Here is a 17,927-nt window from a genome sequence, read left to right as displayed (position 1 = left end):
ATAATAGATGAACCTACTCCACTAAGAGCCTGTTAGTCTCAGCCCCTTCTGTAATCCTGTCACCCGATGCCTCTCTTAGAGATTTAGCAAAATTGCTGCCTTGGACAAGTACAGACCATTCAGGTTTAGAGAGCACTAGAGAGTTATAGAGCTTTTGGGAAAACACTGTTTAAAAAGGAAAATAGGCCACTGGCTAAACCACAAAGATTCAGAGCACATTTTGCAAAGTTCTTTTGCTCTTTTACGTGGTGAGGTTATTGTTCTAGTTACAGATGGACCATTTTAAAACCTGTAGTAACTAAGCAAAATTAGAACTGATGTCAGAACAATGATTCTTTTAGCCAATCAGCATACTTTCAATCCCACCAACTCCATACTCGAGGGTCACAACTACAATTTTTCAACCTGACTACACATATTTGTTAGTTTACTTGAACATTCTTCTTTCAAAGTGGCTGAAAACCTGGAAGAGGTTTATCATGAAACAACAACACTGTCTAAAGGATATGCAATTACACAGGACATAAATGCCTATAATAGGAAACATCTTAGAGCAGCATCTGAGAACGAGCCTCACCTGAATGGTCTGCCTGTGTTCTCGGAATACATTCACTCTGATCACTGCCTTGTTAAATTCAGGATTTAGAGACTGAATGATCTCATAATCCAGATGCTCCTAGTGGGGAAAAAGTCAAACCAATGACAAACTTTAGAAACTAAACATTAAGAAAGTAAGCAAGCATTTTAAAGACTTCACCTAAATTTAAACCCAGCACTGAATCAAAGTCAGTCCTTACCCTAATTTCCTACCTGATACTGCAGAGCATCAAATCCTTTAAATACAAATTCAAACAGAGTGTGGAGGTTATCAGGGCTTGGGGAGGTAACAAAGATATTGGAGTACCTACAAAACAGACGAAAAAGAGGCTTTTTAAGAAAATTTTTTGAAAAATAGATTTTTGTTTGCCACTGTCCCAAAGACAATAACCAAAAATAATAGCAGGGAAAAAAGGCAGGACACCTTTTAAGGAGGAAAAATAAAGCAACACCAGACCTTTTCTTCCCAAACTAATGAAAACACATTAACAATTGGAAGGTGTCAAGTCCTAACATTTAGCGACCAACAACTGTGAGAGCAAAGTGTTGAGAGGCACCGTGGGCACAACCCCTCCAGCGTGCAGAACCAGCACACTGCCCTGATCCAGTGCCCTGCTACAGGAAAGACAGCCTCACACTCTTCACTACCTGTCTGGAGGCTTCCAAACTGTGAAACCAGAGAGCCCAAGGCCACAGCTAACCTCCAAGGGATCCCTGCTGAGTGACAAGGATGATAATGTCTGAGGCTGACTGGCCTGGCTGAGCAGCAGGAGAAACAAAGGACTGGGAGTCTGGAGCTGAGCTCAAGACCTGGCTCTACCGGCACTGACTTGCTGAGCGATCTCGGGTAAATCACTGAAACTCCCTGAGCCTGGGTCTATCAACCTATAAAATGCCCACAGAGCTCTAAGGAAGATAACACATGTAGAACACAGTAAATTCTAGGTCCATTATTATGGCTGCAAAGTTGGGTGAACATACTCTATGGGCAGTTGCATAAATCTTCCACACCCAAGAGAAAAAAACAGAAAGTAACATCACATCCAAAAGCAGCTCCTCAGAAGCAAACAAAATCTATAACTCAAAATCATTAAAATGTCAAATTTGTGCTTTTCTCAGTCAGTAAAGCAGGTCATAGACATTCTCATTCCCTGAGAGTTTTAAAGTTTCTTACTCTTCATTTCTTTGCTGTTACATGTTTGTTCAACTGTAAAGAGTGATTACAAAGGCCCTGGTGCACACGTGTCTGTGTACACACACACACACACACACACACACACACACACACACACACACACACACACACACACGTGCACCTCTAGCTAGGGTGGGTTGGGGAAACAGTGTTGCTGTTTCCCGGCAGGAACCCAAGACCTAGAGAAATCACACAGTGATCCACCAGAACTAGGAACCTGAGGCAACAGTTCTCCCGTCTCCTGACCCCTCACCCTGCACATCGACCCTTAAGAGCCAAGAGTTCCTAAAGATGGGGAATCGGATCCGCTTACCCAAATGCTACCGCCCCAGCAATAGCCAAACCCAGGGCTGCAGATTTTCCCCGTCCGCGGGCAGCTGTGAGTGCAACGGTACTCCTCAGGGTCTTTTCCGAGATCCCCTCAATAAATTTCAAGACAGCTTTGGCCTGTGGAAAGACAAACATATTAGGTGAGCTTCGGGGAAGGCCCACGTTTCGGCCATTTACCACCATCGCTGTGGAGAAGTTAGGTTGGTGCCAAGGCTAAATAAAACGGGGGCAGTTCTCACAAACCGGAAAGCACTGCTCAGCACACCTGAAACCTGGTCATCTCACCTCGGCCTCAATCAGCATCTGATTGGTATTCAAGGCCAATCAGATGCTGATAACTCCCAAGTTTACAGCTCCAGTCCAGGCCACTTCCCTGCACATCAGCCTTTCATATACACACAACTGCTTCCTGTACATCTCCACTTGCACACTAGAGATTTCAAACTTGAAACTGAACACCTTGTGTCCTCCCAAACCTCCCCCACCTACCATCTTCCCCAGCTCAGTTAACTAATCCAATTGCTTAAGCCGAAGGCCTCAATTTCCTCCCCTGTACCTGATTAGTCAGCAAATCCTGTTACCTTCGAAACATACACAAGCCCTGCCATTCACTATTACCCTCCACCACTCTGCTCAAAGCCACCATCCTGTCCTGCCTCCTTCATCACAGCAGCCTCCTCATTAGTCTTCCTGCTTCCATCCTCATTCTAAGTCTATATTCAACACAGCAGCCAGAGGGATCCTCTTAAAAATAAGGCTGGGGGCCGGGTGCAGTGGCTCACGCCTATAATCCTAGCACTCTGGGAGGCCGAGGCGGGTGGATCACTCAAGGTCAGGAGTTCGAGACCAGCCTGAGCAAGAGTGAGACCCCCGTCTCTACTAAAAAAAATAGAAAGAAATTATCTGGCCAACTAAAAAATATATATAGAAAAAAAAAATTAGCCAGGCATGGTGGCACCTGTCTGTAGTCCCCGCTACTCGGGAGGCTGAGGCAGGAGGATCGCTTAAGCCCAGGAGTTTGAGGTTGCTGTGAGCTAGGCTGATGCCACGGCACTCACTCTAGCCCGGGCAACACAGCGAGACTCTGTCTCAAAAAAAAAAAAAAAAAAAGGCTGGGGATCCTTCTGGAAGAGACTGTAGGCATAAAACCCTCCACCGCCCTGTCTCTTGCAGAGTAAGTGCCAAGGCCCTTCCTCCAGTGGCCTGTATGGTCCTCGTAACTTCTCCTACGCTCCCCCGGCTCTGCTTCAGCCCACCGGCCTCCTCTCTAGTCCCGGAGCGCCTGAGGCAAACTCCTACTTCAGGCCTATGGCCTTGCCGATCCCTCCGCCTGGGGAACTCGCCCAGAGGGCCACCAGGCTCATCTCAACTCCTACGGCTTCACTCAAACATCACCTTCTAAACGAGGCCATCACTGACCACTGTGTCTAGAACCGCAGCACCCCACTCTCAGCCTGGAACACCCTAGCCCTCTTTGCTCTGTTTTTCTTCATTGTACAAAGAAAGCCCTTCTCCTTCACCGCAGATCTGCCCACATCCTTTATTACTGTTTCATCCCACCAAAAGGTAGACTCTGTGAAGCAGGTGTGTCCCACCTGTCTACTGCCAAGGCCCAGAGCCCAGGAGAGCGTAGGAGGGACAGCAAGATGCCAGTGGCGCTGGAGGAGAGGAGCTGCACACTACTCCGGGGCCGAACTTTGCTCCCCAGCTGGGATCTGTGCTGGGACCTGAGGCTGGGAAGGCCAGAGGGGAAACTGTCTCATTCGCCTAGGCAACAACAGACACTAAAGCAGGCCCAGGCAGGTGGAAGGGGAAGGAGGCTTCAGGAAGCCAAAGCCTCTCCAGATGGAAAATCAAACGGGATCCAGGTCCTACTTGTCTTAACTTGGCCTTTGCTGAACACTGTGTATTTTTTTTTTTTTTTTTTTTTTTTGAGACAGGGTCTCGCTCTGTTGCCCAGGCTAGAGTGTCGTTGCATCAGCCTAGCTCACAGCAACCTCAAACTCCCGGGCAGGTTTAAACGATCCTCCTGCCTCAGCCTCCCGAGTAGCTGGGACTATAGGCATGAGCCACCATGCAAGACTAATTTTTTTTTTTGTATTTTTAGTTGCCCGGCTAATTTCTTTGTATTTTAGTAGAGACAGGGTCTCACTCTTGCTGAAGCTGGTCTCAAACTCCTGACCTCAAGCAACCCTCCCACCTCAGCCTCCCAGAGTGCTAGGATTACAGGCGTGAGCCACCATGCCCGGCCAAGACTTACAAGTTTAAAAGTTCCCACTGCCAGCAAGGCTACAGGAAAAAGACATTTTCATACAGTGTGGATAGTTCCATCAACACCCATTTTAATGCATACAATCTCTGGTCCAGCAATTCATCATCTGGAAACTTATCCTAAATATAGTACGCACAGACCTACCTGTAATAATGTCCTAACAGTGTTGTTTGTAATAGCAAAAAAGCTGGAATCAACCCGAATCTCTAACAAGGAACCAGCCAGTTACATTTTATACAGTGTGACCCCTTCACAGTTTTTAAAAGTACCTATTTATATGCACAGAAAAAGACCCAGGATACATAATAAACTGTTAATAGTAGTTGCCTCTGCAGAGTGGCAATGCCAAGCAGAAACACCACTTTTTATTCTTCTAATGCATATTCTTTTGTACTTAATTTTCTTTCCTTCCCCTCTCTCTCTTTTTTTTCCTTTAAATAACACTACTACTAGCAATGTAGTTTCTCCCTCTTCATCCTGTCTCTCACTCCCTCTTGCCGGTGATAAAGGGGGTACCAGGAAGTGGTTTCAAGCATCCCACAGCCTGCAGCCCACAGAGAGCTACGTAGCTGGTGATAATATTCCAGAATGAAAAGGGAAGCCAGCCTGCTGGGACTCAGCTCAAGTGGGAGGTGTCACTGCATCTGTTTTCCTTCAGGAGGGCGGAGCCCAGTGCCAAGAGACCTGTTGCTGCTCATCGGGCTCAGGCTGGACCAGAACCCTGAATACACCAGATAGCTCCTATCATAATCCAGGAAGCAGCAGAGAAGCCGAGTTTACCAGAGCTGGCTACCTTGGTGAGCAAAGAAATGCATCCTGGCAGCTCCCACTCAGCCTGCTGTTGGCACCCAAAGACCAGGTACATGTCACCCCGGAGGGGCCTCGTCAGGCCTCACACTGGAACCACGGTAAATCCTAGGGGCCTCAAGCTCTCCTCTCACTCTGTATGAGCCATGGGCAAAAACTTCATATCATCAAAACTTAAATTAAATACAGGTGTATCACCCTCTCTCAGAAAAAGCGCTGAGAGGATTCCTTTTTAAATGTAGTCCATCTGCCCTCTGCTCCCTGAACTATTAACTTGAGGCACAGGGGAAGGTAATCCCTAGACTTCTTTTGTGAACTCAGACAAGAGGGACTAGCCCTGCTGTTGCTGTGCATGCATGAGCATGAGCAAGGGAAAGGGCCCCCTTCCCCAGGGAGGCTCCAGGGCTTGACTTGTCTTAACTTGGCTTCTGCTGCTCTCCATATGCTATATTTTACCTCTGTGCTTATACTGGGGTGGAGAGGCTCTGAACACCACGCCCACCTGGTCTAGGGTCTTGCAGCAGTCCACCAACACGCCCACAGGCTGGGTGTCCTGCAGGCTCTCCTTCAACTCCTTCAGCTCCAGATCAGAAGGGCCAAGACTCTCATCCTACCAGAGAGAAAAGGAGAAGGTTTGCCACTGTGATAGCAGGATCAACACAGAAAACACAGCCTCCCCTAGAGTCCCAGACCCCTGTCACAGACTCACCGGAGCCTGTGGAGGTAGAGCCTCGATGTTGGCAACGTGGGAGGAAATGGGCAGGATGTTGAGCTGGTCATCGATGACGAGGCACTTCTTGCAAGAGGCCAGAGAAAGAATAAACCTGAGAAACAAAACCACTAGAATGAAGTGCTGGGGAGAGCCGGCAATGTCTACACAAGAGTGTGGCTTTTCTTTAGGAAAATCATTTGGCCCCAGGTGCCTCTAAGAAAGTCAGAGAAAGCCAAAACCCAGTTAGAGAACAATGTGAGATGATTCAGAGCCTCCTCTACGAGGCACCTGAACATGCTTTACACAGCAAATAAGAGAACCCGAGAACTCCTCCCAAGAGACTGATTATAAGCATTCCTACTGCACACGACCACCCTGGTTCCCTACATAATTTGGTCCTTTCCTCATCCCTCTAGACTCACTCTTTAGCACTAAAGTGGCTCAGGCCATCCTTAAATGGAGAATTCCAAACCCAACCCACATATGATCACTAGTCACACAGGGAAACAAACACACAAAATGGATTTACCTTCTGTCACAAGGACAAAGAAATAAATAAAAGGAAGAAGGGGAGAGGAAAGTTCCCTGAAGAAACATAACAAAAACATTCTTCCATGTAGAACACGTGTTTGCCTATAAAATTCAAACATCCTCCCATACTGCAATAAAAGGGCTACTTTCACAGGCGTCTGTGCCAGTCAGTAGCACGCAGCTGCTCCTCCTGCTCTGCTCATTCTACTGCGTTAAAGCATCATGGATTATTAAAATGAAAAAGGGCCCCACGGTCACAGTTTGTCAAAGCCAGGATTTCTCAGCCTCAGCACTACTGACATTTTGGACCACATAATTCTTTGTTGTGGGGGCTGCCCCGCGCCTGTGGGTTGTTTGGGAGCATCCCTGGCTTCTGCCCACTAGAAGCCCACAGCACCCTCCTCCACCACCCCCAAAGTCATGACTATCAATCAAAATGTCTCCAGACGTTGGCGAATATCTCTAGATGAGAACCACTGATCTAGGCCAAAGTTTCTTAAAGCACGTCTCAGGCTGCTAACTGGTGTTCCTTTAAAAAGGGCTCTGTAGTAAAATAAATTTGGAAAACAATCAGTTAAACAGGTCCCGGCTGCTGCAAGACTTTTCAGAGGCTACAATAGTCTAATGTGAATCTTCAGGAAGGAAAACAGTGTCTGCGTTTCCCAGACGTATTTGGCCAGAAAACCCTCTTGTCATAAGGTCCCTCTTAAAGGACTAGTGTTCTGTGATATACCTTCTGGGAAAAAGTGATCCAGACAGATCATCCCCCTGAAAGACGAGTAAGTTAAGAGCCAGAGAGACGCAGTGGCTTGGTTTAAGGCCACTGAGCTGGTGTCAGGGCCAGCAGCAGGACAGAATCCAGGTCTCCTGGCCCCAGCTTTCCACTATCTTTCACTGCTGCCAGTTGGTGTCCCAACTACTGCTGCTGCCAAGAATCTCACCATTTTGGAATCTTGTACTACTTTCCCTGATATAAAACCAAAGCTTTCAGTTGGATCCAAGATAAAGATAAAGTCCCCCCCAATTGTGAGGGACTATCGTCCTACCTCTCATTAAATCTTCCCACCACATCCTGATGGGCCTCGGTCCTGTACCTGGAATGCACATCCTAAAAGAGACAACAATCATTAACAAAGTCATCCAACAGTGCTGAGCCCAGGGCTCAAAGGAGACACCTATCAAAGGAGATGTCTCCTCTATCAAAGCAGACATCAGCGATCCTACTGCAAACAAAAGCCACTTCTACACAACGGTGTGCTACGCTGGCTGAACTGGCCAAATGGTATTCACTGGAACTAAGATCAGACGCTAACGGCAATGTTTCTTACTATAATCTTTGACTTTCTCCATATTTTACCCAGCATCCTATGATGCATTCATTCATTCAATAAAATTTATATGCTAACTATATGCCAGACGTGCTGGGTATACACTGGTGAATAAAGCACAGTGACCTCTGTTCTCACAGAGCTTACAGTCTAATGGTCAGAGGAAGACAGAGAACACAGATGAATAAACACAAATTGTGCAAATACTACAAACGAAACACATGACAGTGTTCTGGGAATATCTGAGGACCTTCAGTGCAGCCACAGCGAACAAGGAGCGGGGAGCAAGCCTACTTATACAGCATAATGAGGGACGGCCTCCCTGAGATGACAGGCCGAGACCTGAAGGATAAGCAGACAGCCATGAAGAGGTGGAACAAACAAACTGAAGTGAGCACAAAGTCAGTCATTCATTCACAAATACCTAACGAGCACTTCCTAAATGCCAGGCACTCTTCTAGGATCTGCGAATGCACCAGCAAGGGGGCATTCCCTGCTCCCAGTGGAGATTACAGACCAGCACAGGAGGACAAACAAAAAACAAATATATAACTCTAGGTAACTGTCAAGTGCTCCAAAGAAAAATAAAGCAGGTTAAGGGGTGACAGGCCAAGCCACTGAACAGGGGGTAAGGAAAGACCACGCCGATGAAGTGATATTTGAGCAGGGACCTGAATGCAGTAAGGAAGCAAGCCGGGCAGACGGCCAGTGGAAGCACGTTCCAGTGGGGAGGAAGTGCAAAGGCCCTGGGATGACAGTGTTCTGGGAATATCTGAGGACCTTCAGTAGCAAGTGACCATAGCACTGGTAGTGACAGGAAGCTGTCCCTAAGATTTGAGGAAAGCCCACTTCCCCAGATAAACGCGGTTCATGAAACCCTGAGACCAATCCTACCACCACTCCTGAGCTGCTGCTGCAGGCACAACTGAAAACCTGCCTCTCTGAACACCACGCAGCAATACTGATGGAGCCAGGAGACCAGCTCTGCACCAGGTGAGACATATCCCCACTCCTAACCATGTCCTCAGCCAAAATGTCTTTTGCTTTGGGAGAAAACTTCCTCTCCCAGAGATGAAATTCTTGCCAAACTCGCGGTGGAAGTAGCAAATGTTCCTTTATCATCCCTTAGGATAAGGCCGGTGAGGAGTCTGCACAGGATCCTTTTCTTGCAATACACAAATTGAGGCACTGGCATTGCTCTCTGCAAAATACCATGCCAGAAAATTTAACTACCTAACAGCTGCATCATATCTGAATCTCACTGGTATAGGATTTGCAAATACCTGAAAGCAAAGGTGAAATTCAGAAGTTCCAAGGCACACTCAGGGCCCCAGACATTTATCTGCAATGACTTTTCCATTAGTTGCAGTCAAAGAGCTCCCAGTCCAGGGGCTGTGCTGACCATTCACCAGAGCTGCTCAACAGGAATTCTTTAAAGAAAGTGGATACAGCAAAAACAGATTGATTTGAACCCCCACAATTAAGTTAAGAAACAGATGCTTACCATGGTCATTGTGTACAACTGCTTGAGTGAGTTCATGGTTCGCAGGAGGATAACCACCAGCCCACCGCCTTCCACTGTTTCTACAGTCCTGGCCAGCAAGTTTGGAGTTAAGGCTTCAAAATCCTGGAAGAAGAAAACCTTAGAAAGGGCCAGTCATGCAAACACCCCAAGGAACTCTTAACCCAGGGCCAGGTGATAAAGCAAAAAGGGGGCTTCAGAGCACAAAACCAAGCCCATACCTCCCACTCCTGACTCACCAGGACACACACAGCCCCTTTCTTAGGGGCACCACAGCAGACACCCAGCCCTTGAGTATAGCTATGCCTGGTTTTATATGTCAAAAATGTCTCCAATAATCTCTGGTAAAATCCTATTTGGAAACAAATTTTCCAACTTTCATTGGTTCACACGTGAATTTCAGAAACATCTTACGTTCATTTTCTGACATTTATTGATTGAACCTGTTTGATAAAACTCAGCTGTACCACATGGGGGAGCCACTGCATACAGGAGCCATCACTCCAGCCACTTTACCAAGGGCAGCGAGCAGACCACCACCCCTCCAGTGATCAGGCCAGGGGATTGCCCTTTAGAGCAAGGGTGAAAATGAGGCAAAATGCTCTTTTCTGTCACGCGCATGCCCCAAAGTGGGATGCACGCCAAGAGTGCGGGAGACAACCCATTAGAATGCAGAAAGAAAAAAACCACAACTTCTATTTTTTATTTCCCCCTCATGTCTTAATTTATATTTTACGAGGTTTGTAACTGATGTAATAATGGGTGTAGTAGTACATGTATATAACACACAAAAATGTGGGGATTTGTGCTTACATTTTGTCTTTTTTTTTTTTTTTGGAGGGGTAGGGTGGAGGCACAGGAGCCAAAGAACCAAAGAATAAAGAAAAGACCACCAGAACTATCACCAAAGGGGGAAAAAAAGGTGAAATTTAGTCTATTAACTTCAAAAGAATACATACCAGTGAAGAAATTCACCAATTAGTTCTCTGAAGGGGGAAGTGGTTATGCTACTTGAGCACTCTGGATAGGACATATGAGTGCACAGGTCTGTACCCAGTTGATTAAAACAAGTCCCAGTGCTCACTGGTCAGCAAAGTCTTCAGTGAGTGCCAAAAGGGGCTGGGGTCCTAGGGTCACTCAAAGTTCCTCCTGGTGCTTGCCTTATCAGCTTCAGCTGGTTAGAACCAGTTGTAAAGGAGCAGCACTGTCAGTTCTAGTATCTCTAATCAAGTGTTGATTCAAGCACAAATTCTCTTTTTATTTGGGGTAGGTGACCAAGTTTCCTTTGGAAAAGTGGCCAGGTCTTCCACTAATAAGCTTGGGGGACAGGGAACATGTGACTCTTCTCTCCTTACTGTACACCTGTTCTTGGTGGGGAATAAGGCTCGACGTCAATCACAGGCTAGAGGAAGCCACCCACCTGCAGGACACACATGCCAAAGGTATTGCCCAGGATCTTGTGGGTCTCATTGTAGTAGCAGTAGCGAATGTTTGTGGCTGCTATGAAAAGTTCGAAGGGGTCATCTTGCTTTATGTTCAATGTCCCATTCTTTATTTTCTTCTGCAGCTGTCGCATTCTTTTCTTCCGGTGGCTGTAATTACCCCATCCCATGACAGCCAGTTAATCAGAGAGGCTAAAGAGCTAGTTGCAGGAGATAGGCTCAGCGGCCACCTACTTAGACTTTCAGAGCTAGTAGGGAACTTGGACAGTGTGGGGCCGATTCCCTCACTTTAAAGGTGAAGGGCAGTGGAGAGGTTAAGAAGGGCTTGAGGTGACAGTGATAAGTCTATGTGTTAACCCTGCTATTTCACTATGTGACCTTGAGCAGATACTTTGCTTTAAAAGATGGGTAATAGGAGTAGCTAAACCTCACATTTGGCCAAAGCCAGGGCTGGAAACCAAACTTAGGTGGCCTCATTACCTTAGTCTTAAGCCAGGGCTTCACATACACCTTGCTGCTCCCCAGGGGGCCTGGGAAAGGCAAGGTGATAGCCAATTACTTTACTCATGTTTCCTAGATGAATTCATCTCTTCCTCCCCCAGTGTGGGATCACATCCTCAAAGGTATCTCTTATATAAGACAATATGCTACAGGATACAAGGACTGCAATGGAATCTGGATGTGTCAGAAATCCCTCAACTTTTTTTGGTCTTAAAAACCCTGAATATCCAACTGCCATTTACTTTTCCTTTACAGAAAGAGAGAATAAGAAAATTCCAGAATGGAGGATTACAGTTCATCAAAGTTTTACCACAGTTCTCTAACTTAATAGTTAGGACAAAGGTCCCTTCCCCTGTGGGCCTCCATTTCCTAATCTGTGAACCAAGGCAGTGGGTGACTTTGTCTTCACTGTCCCTTCTGGCTCAGGCCTTAAGCCCATGACTTACAAGCATCAGCTTGAACATGACACTCTGCCAGACTGAGACAGGGGTGCGGTGGGACAGCTACAAGAGGCACAAGGACAGATTTTTAAAAGTGAAACCAAGTGGGTTTAAACTCAAAAGGTAAATCTGCCCAGAAAACTGTGAACTGCCTAATTCCACATCTATCTCACACTTGCCAAATGAAAAATATCGAGAATCAGAAGCCTCAAAAACTTAAAATTCTGGGACAATCAACAGGATTTATTCTCAATCTATGCTAAAAATGCTTAGCTCTCTAATTATGAAAGAGTATATACAACAAAATACCAATGATGGCGCAAAACTACACCCAGTGACAGACACCCAAATGCTAACAATGCCTAGGTAGTAAGATTATGGGTGCTTTTTATTTTCATCTTTATGTTTTCTGTGTTTTTTAAATTTCCTACAATAAGACTTTTATAATTTTTTTAAAAAGGCCAAATTATTTACTCAAAATCTGGTTTCCTTTAGCAGAATCAAGTTTCATTAAGACCACAGGATATGGACTAATAAGTTTAGCCTTTGGTACTAATTAAAATTCCAGAGCCTGTTAACAATGCATCCAACTCTCAACAAATATTAACCGAGTACCTACTATAAACATGCTACATCATTAGAATATGAAAATATAAAGATAAGTAGGAGAGAACTCCTAACTGAGCTTATCACCTGCAAGTTTAAAAAAAAGAAAAAGATATACGTAAGTTACAGTGTATAACTGACTATAGCCCATGGCAAAAGCATCTGGTGACAAGCATTATAGAAGGGGAACAAGTGTTGAAGAAGACAGAGGCACCGGAGTCAGGTATGACTGAAGGGCTCTGGAAAAGCATCACAAAGGAGGCAGGCCCTGAAAAACGGGGACGATTTCATAGGTGATGTCAGAGAGATGGATGTGGCATTGCAATCAGAGGACACAGCATGAGCAAAGGGAAATAGGGAGGGCAGCCACAGCACAGAGCAGGCAGAGCTGGAGACAGCAATGAAGAGCCAACATCAGAGACAAGCACATCTGGCAATATAGGAGGGAGAAGAGACCCAAGGACAGAATCACACATGCTGGAAAAGAGAAAACATCAAAGGAAAGAGAAGCACTCAGGAAGGGGGTCTGAGTAAAGACACTAAGCCCAAGAAAGGAGAACATTTCTGAGGTGACCACACAGTGGGTAATATGCCAAGGAACGGCACTCCCACCCCACACCAAAATCCTCCAAATGCAAGGTTGTAGGAAAAACTGCCAGGTTTCTAATATGTGACTGGCCCTACCTCCCCTTGCCCAGTGGTGGGCATCTCTGCACAAGAATTTTGGGAGAAAGCCTGATTTTCAGGCTGTTTCTGCCAGGGGAACAACAGAAAACAGAAAGCTGGTCTGCAACGTGAAAGCATAGAGCGGATATGCAGAGATGAGAGACTGAGCTGGGAACATTAACAGTCTAACTTTTTTCACTCCTGAGCAGAGCTGAAATCTTACCCGCTTAGGTTCCATGAATTACCTCATATACTTCAATAAAAACCCTTTGTGCCTAGGTGTGTTTGTGTTGGGAGTCTGCTATTTACAACTATAAGTCTTGACTATCACAGCTTCAATAAATAAGAGACCAGCCCACTGTCAAATACAGCAGTGAACTTGTGGAAGAAGAGCTCTGAAAGGAAATAGAACTAGAGAGGAAGCTTGCTGTGTTGGCATCAAGTCACTGGGGGCATCTAAGAGCACAATCTGGTCAAAACGATAGAAGCAGAAGCCAGAGAGCAAAGGGGATGGCTAGGAAGCCTTCTGTTTTAGGGTGTGTGGCAATGAAAACAACAGAAAATGCTAGCTTGAGAGATAAAGCTGGGTATGCAGCTAATCATTTTTTGAGAATAGGAAAAGCTGAGCATGCTTACAGAAAAATGGAGAAAGTTTCCAAATGCTGTGGAGTGGCCAGCAGAGGAAAGACAATAAAAGTCCTAAAAGAGGTGAGAGAAGAGATCCAGTGTACGTAAAGAAGTTTTCCTTGGACATGGGATGAGGCATATCTCCCTCTGTGAAAAGATGAAATAAATCTGAGGCAGGAAAAGGCAACTGGAAGGAACTTGCATTCCATGAGCTCGATCAGCTCAGAAAAGTAGGAAGAAAAACCATGTGCAGAAAGCAAGGCATTGCACTAGGGACTTAAAAGGCATGAAAATGATTTGAAGCTTATTGTCAGGAATGAAGAAAGGATATCAGCTCCATTTTTTTCCCCTCCATTTAGAAATGTCCTCAGAGAGAGTGCCTCCACTAAAGATCTCTGAAAAACTATGTCAAGGAATCATTTCCTAGCATTTAACTAACAAGCAGGATTTATAGGTGGGATGGGACACACAAAGAGCCATGCTTACCTGCTAAACCCCAGTTCTTTCTTGTAACACCACAGCACTGAAGGCCGAGCCTTCACAGTTGCTTTGGACAACATGTGATGGAGTATTACCACCTGCCAAAGAAAAAAGTCACAGAATCTCAGGGGCAAGAGAGACCTTAGAGACTGCCAGGCCTAAGGCCTCATTTCACAGATGTGGAAACTAAACTGAGAGCCAAGGAAGGGAAGTGCCCAAGGTCACAAGGCAAGTAGTGAAGAGATCAGGACTAGAAGCCAGGTAATGTACACTTAACCTTGCAGTCAACCCACCACTCAAGGCTTTAAAAGGTATTAGCTTGTCTGCTAATAAATCTAAATACAGAGAATTTACCGCTTCCAGGAAATGAAGGAAAGGTTCCCACTAGGCATCTTACCAATTAAAGAGATCTTAATGTCATTCCCCGCTGAAACTCTAGAGGGCCTGTAACATCCTGACTTTGGGACAGGGCAAAAAGTAACACAGGAAGCATTTACCAGGTCATACCTGATCTTTTCCTCGATCCCCGACTACAACAAAGAGAGATCTTTGCCGCTCAGCTACCCCATTCTCAATGAGAATCCGGATGCGGTTATCCACCTTCTTCCGATGCATGGTGAAAGATTATTGCTAAAAGAGAAAGAAATACAACAGGATGTGGATGCCAGATTCTGGCTAGGGAGCATTAGCTGGCTGCTTCTGTGGGAGCAGGGACTGTGCTGAGCACACTTACATATATCCTTACTTAACCCTCAAGCAGCTCCATAGGGAAGACAGTAGCCTCAGTTTCAGAATTAGGAAACCTAGGCTTGGGAGGTGAAAAAAAATGTTCCCTCAACCTGGGAAGCTGTAATTCACACCTCTAGCAAAGGTTTTTTTAAAAATCAGAAACTTGAATGCTCAAAAACATAGGAGACTGACTAAAATATATAATGGTCTATCCATATATCCAAAGCATTTTTTAAAACTATCTAACGATAGGGATACAGATGCTTATGAGAGGATATTATGGCAGGATGTAAAGTATGATACTATTTTTTATGCACATACATAACATACAGAAGAAAAAAAACATTGGAAGAAAATATCAAAATGTAAAGTAGCTATTTCTAGATGGTGAGATTGATTTTTATTTTTTTCTTTTGGAGGGTTTTTTGGTTTAATTCTCATGTGTTACTGACAGTCAGGAAAAATAATTGAATGAATATTTCCATGATGAAATGTGTCCAATCATTTCCTCAAGTCAGAGAAACCCATACTGAAGCCTTTGCCCAGACCTCAAAAGTTATTACGTGACTACCTATGATAAAACATTGTATCATTATCATAATACACCAAACAAACATCAGGAATATTAATATTACTACAATGTAAACGTAAAAATGACACGTTATTGACATGTTACTTAGAAACTCCAGTGCCTGCTGCATTCTAAACATAAAGCTCATTAACTGAACCTTAACTGTACCTTAACTGTCCCTTCTAACCTACCAATACAAACACAGATGTTAGCACGTCTTACTATAAAACATTATGTCACTATCAAGGACCTCTATTGACAAGTAAAGGAATAAGTATAAAGAATACAAGTATCCCAAGGCAGAAAAGTGACAAGAAGTAAGATTCACACCGCAATCTGCCTGCATCCAAAGCCTGAGCTCCTTCCAGTTCACCAACCTTCCCAGCTTACAAGCCCTGTGTTGCACGCCACATAAAGACCCCACAAAAATCAATCCACAAGTAATTACTAGGGACTCCCTTTTGCTCTAGTTATTCTGGGAGCCCCAGAAGAGGTACCAGATGAGGCCCCTTGACTTCAAGCTTTCATTTTCCTTGAAGAAGGTATCTAAAGGAAAGAGATGAGAGACAGCTACACAAAGATAAATTAGATGTAAAAATAATAGCTACAGTAAGGAGTCTGATGAAGGGCTGAGGTTACTGTGGGCTGAAGTTGTCATGGAAGGCCCAATGGATGCGGAAGGCCCTGAAAAGGAGAAAAATGATTATTTTTCATTCATTCACTCATTTGTTTATCTACACATAACATCTACGTGCCAGGCACCACTCTAGGTGCACTAGCAAACAAAGTCCCCAATGTGACTTGATTAAATGTATAAAGGAATATGCACAATGAAGTAGTTAAGACTGGAGAAGGATCTGGGATTAGAATGCCTCAATTCAAAACCAAGTGCTGCAACCGGGAACCGTGGGCAAGCTCCGCCAAAAGCAAGTGTTGTCACCCATCCAACCACCTCTGACTCCCCTCAACTAAAGATCATCAGAGGGTGGAGATCGAGACACTCAGTCCCCAAGAGCGGCTGCGTATCGGAGCAAAGGGGGTTCTGTCATCTAGGAGCGTCCCAGTGGAGGGTGGGGGGCAGCTGGCGTGGGCTGGGTATCAGTCTGGTTGCAGAACCTTCGTCCTCAGGCCGGTCGCCTCCCGCCCCAAGAAGGACACGGACGCCGACCTCGGTATCCATCCCCAGCCCTCCCGCGTTGGGTACCTGCGCCCGAGCCCGGCAGATCCCAGCCAGTGGCGAAGCGGAAGCACGTGGGGGCACGGAACAAGAAGAGGGGAGCGCAACGGGCTGCCCGGAACGAATGCCTGGCCGTCAGCGCCCCGAGTTCGCCTCGCTCCGCGGCGCGTCCCGCTCAGGCGCTGGTAGGCAGCGCGTGCGCTAGTGCTCCGACCGCGCGGCGACCGCGAGCGAAAGGGGACCTGCCTCGACGTTGTCGCTGAATGATGACGTCAGAAGACCGGGAGGCGTGGCCACGGCCTACATCACCGCAGCTGTGCAAACGGCTTTGCTCGCGGTGCCTCTCTTATAACTAAGCTACCCTGGCCACTAACGGCAGAATAAGTGTACAGACGTCTGCACCCCCAGCCCCGTGCAGCACACGGTTCGTAGTCCAGGGTTTTCAGCATTGGTCTGATTATGCAAGACGCGACGGTTCAAGGGATTTGTGCTCAACTTTGCCGATCCCCTTATTTAAGTAACTGTTTTAATACAGGATGAGGAAAACTCGGCCAGCAGACCTATTTTATTCGTCTCACTTAAACCTCCACCCCCGCGGTATTGACCTTGTGGACCGGTCTGGAATCTTGTAGTTTTACACCCATGATTCCGGTCTCTACTTTGGGGCCTCCCCTCAGGCCCACATCTGGCCTTCAAATGCTGAAGCTCTTCGCAAAAGCAGCCGTGGGACTCTGCTCTTACTGCTCTCGCTGCAGCTTCCAATCGAACTGCTCTACACGTAGCACATGACTACAAGGGCCACCTATACACACTTCTGCGTTCTTGTCTTTTGACAAGATCGCTTATCTTCAGATAAATATATTCAATTGCTTGTTTGACATTTCCTCTCGGATACCGCACTTTTTTCCCTTTTCCTTGAAACTCCTTCCCCAAATAAAGACACTCCCAATTTCAATGTAATCAGCACCACTACCCATTTAGTCCAACATCTGTCATCAAACTATTTTCTAATTAATGCAAGAAAATGTTAACATGCCAGACACTATTCTATTCACAAGGGAATAGAATGACCAAAATGTTCATGCCCTTCTAAAGAAGCATATAATTCTAGATGAGTTTTAAATTCTAATAAGAAAAAAAACATCCAGAGAGTAGAAAGTGACTAAGGGTACTATTAATATTTTAGAGGTGGGCGAGGAAGGCCTGAGGTGGTGACACTGGAGCAAAGACCTGAATTTAGAGAGGAGCCTTGAGAATGTGAGTGAAAAGCGTTCCCATGCAGAAGATATACACCTAAACGCTCCAAGATTTGGGGGCATGGGGGGAGGGGGCCGTAATCTTAGCATGGCCAGAAGACAGGAGAGTGACAAGATCTCATTTGCCTTCTTAAAAGG

The 17,927-nt window shown here is 45.7% G+C and overlaps 1 protein-coding gene across 3 annotated transcripts in view; it reads right to left on the bottom strand.

Annotated features, from left to right (window-relative positions):
• NAT10 (N-acetyltransferase 10) overlaps positions 1–16,767 on the bottom strand; it is a 37,359-nt gene extending 20,592 nt beyond the window's left edge. Inside the window, exons 1-12 of one of the 3 annotated variants that reach the window (XM_045557780.1) lie at positions 16,561–16,766; positions 15,965–16,040; positions 14,564–14,686; positions 14,063–14,154; positions 10,715–10,886; positions 9,277–9,399; positions 7,491–7,552; positions 5,911–6,025; positions 5,704–5,811; positions 2,106–2,239; positions 811–904; positions 578–676 (exon numbers count right to left, since the gene is read on the bottom strand). In XM_045557780.1, coding sequence (XP_045413736.1) covers positions 578–676; positions 811–904; positions 2,106–2,239; positions 5,704–5,811; positions 5,911–6,025; positions 7,491–7,552; positions 9,277–9,399; positions 10,715–10,886; positions 14,063–14,154; positions 14,564–14,671 — 1,107 coding nt within the window. In that variant the 5' untranslated portion in view covers positions 14,672–14,686; positions 15,965–16,040; positions 16,561–16,766. The other 2 variants (XM_045557779.1, XM_045557781.1) reach the window with 2 other exon arrangements.
• Between the last annotated feature and the right edge of the window lie 1,160 nt (positions 16,768–17,927).

This window comes from Lemur catta, chromosome 7 (assembly GCF_020740605.2).
Source record: "Lemur catta isolate mLemCat1 chromosome 7, mLemCat1.pri, whole genome shotgun sequence".
NCBI classification, from domain to species: Eukaryota; Metazoa; Chordata; class Mammalia; order Primates; family Lemuridae; genus Lemur; species Lemur catta.
Note: the sequence above shows the minus strand (reverse complement) of the source record. Positions and strands in the feature narration are given on the sequence as shown.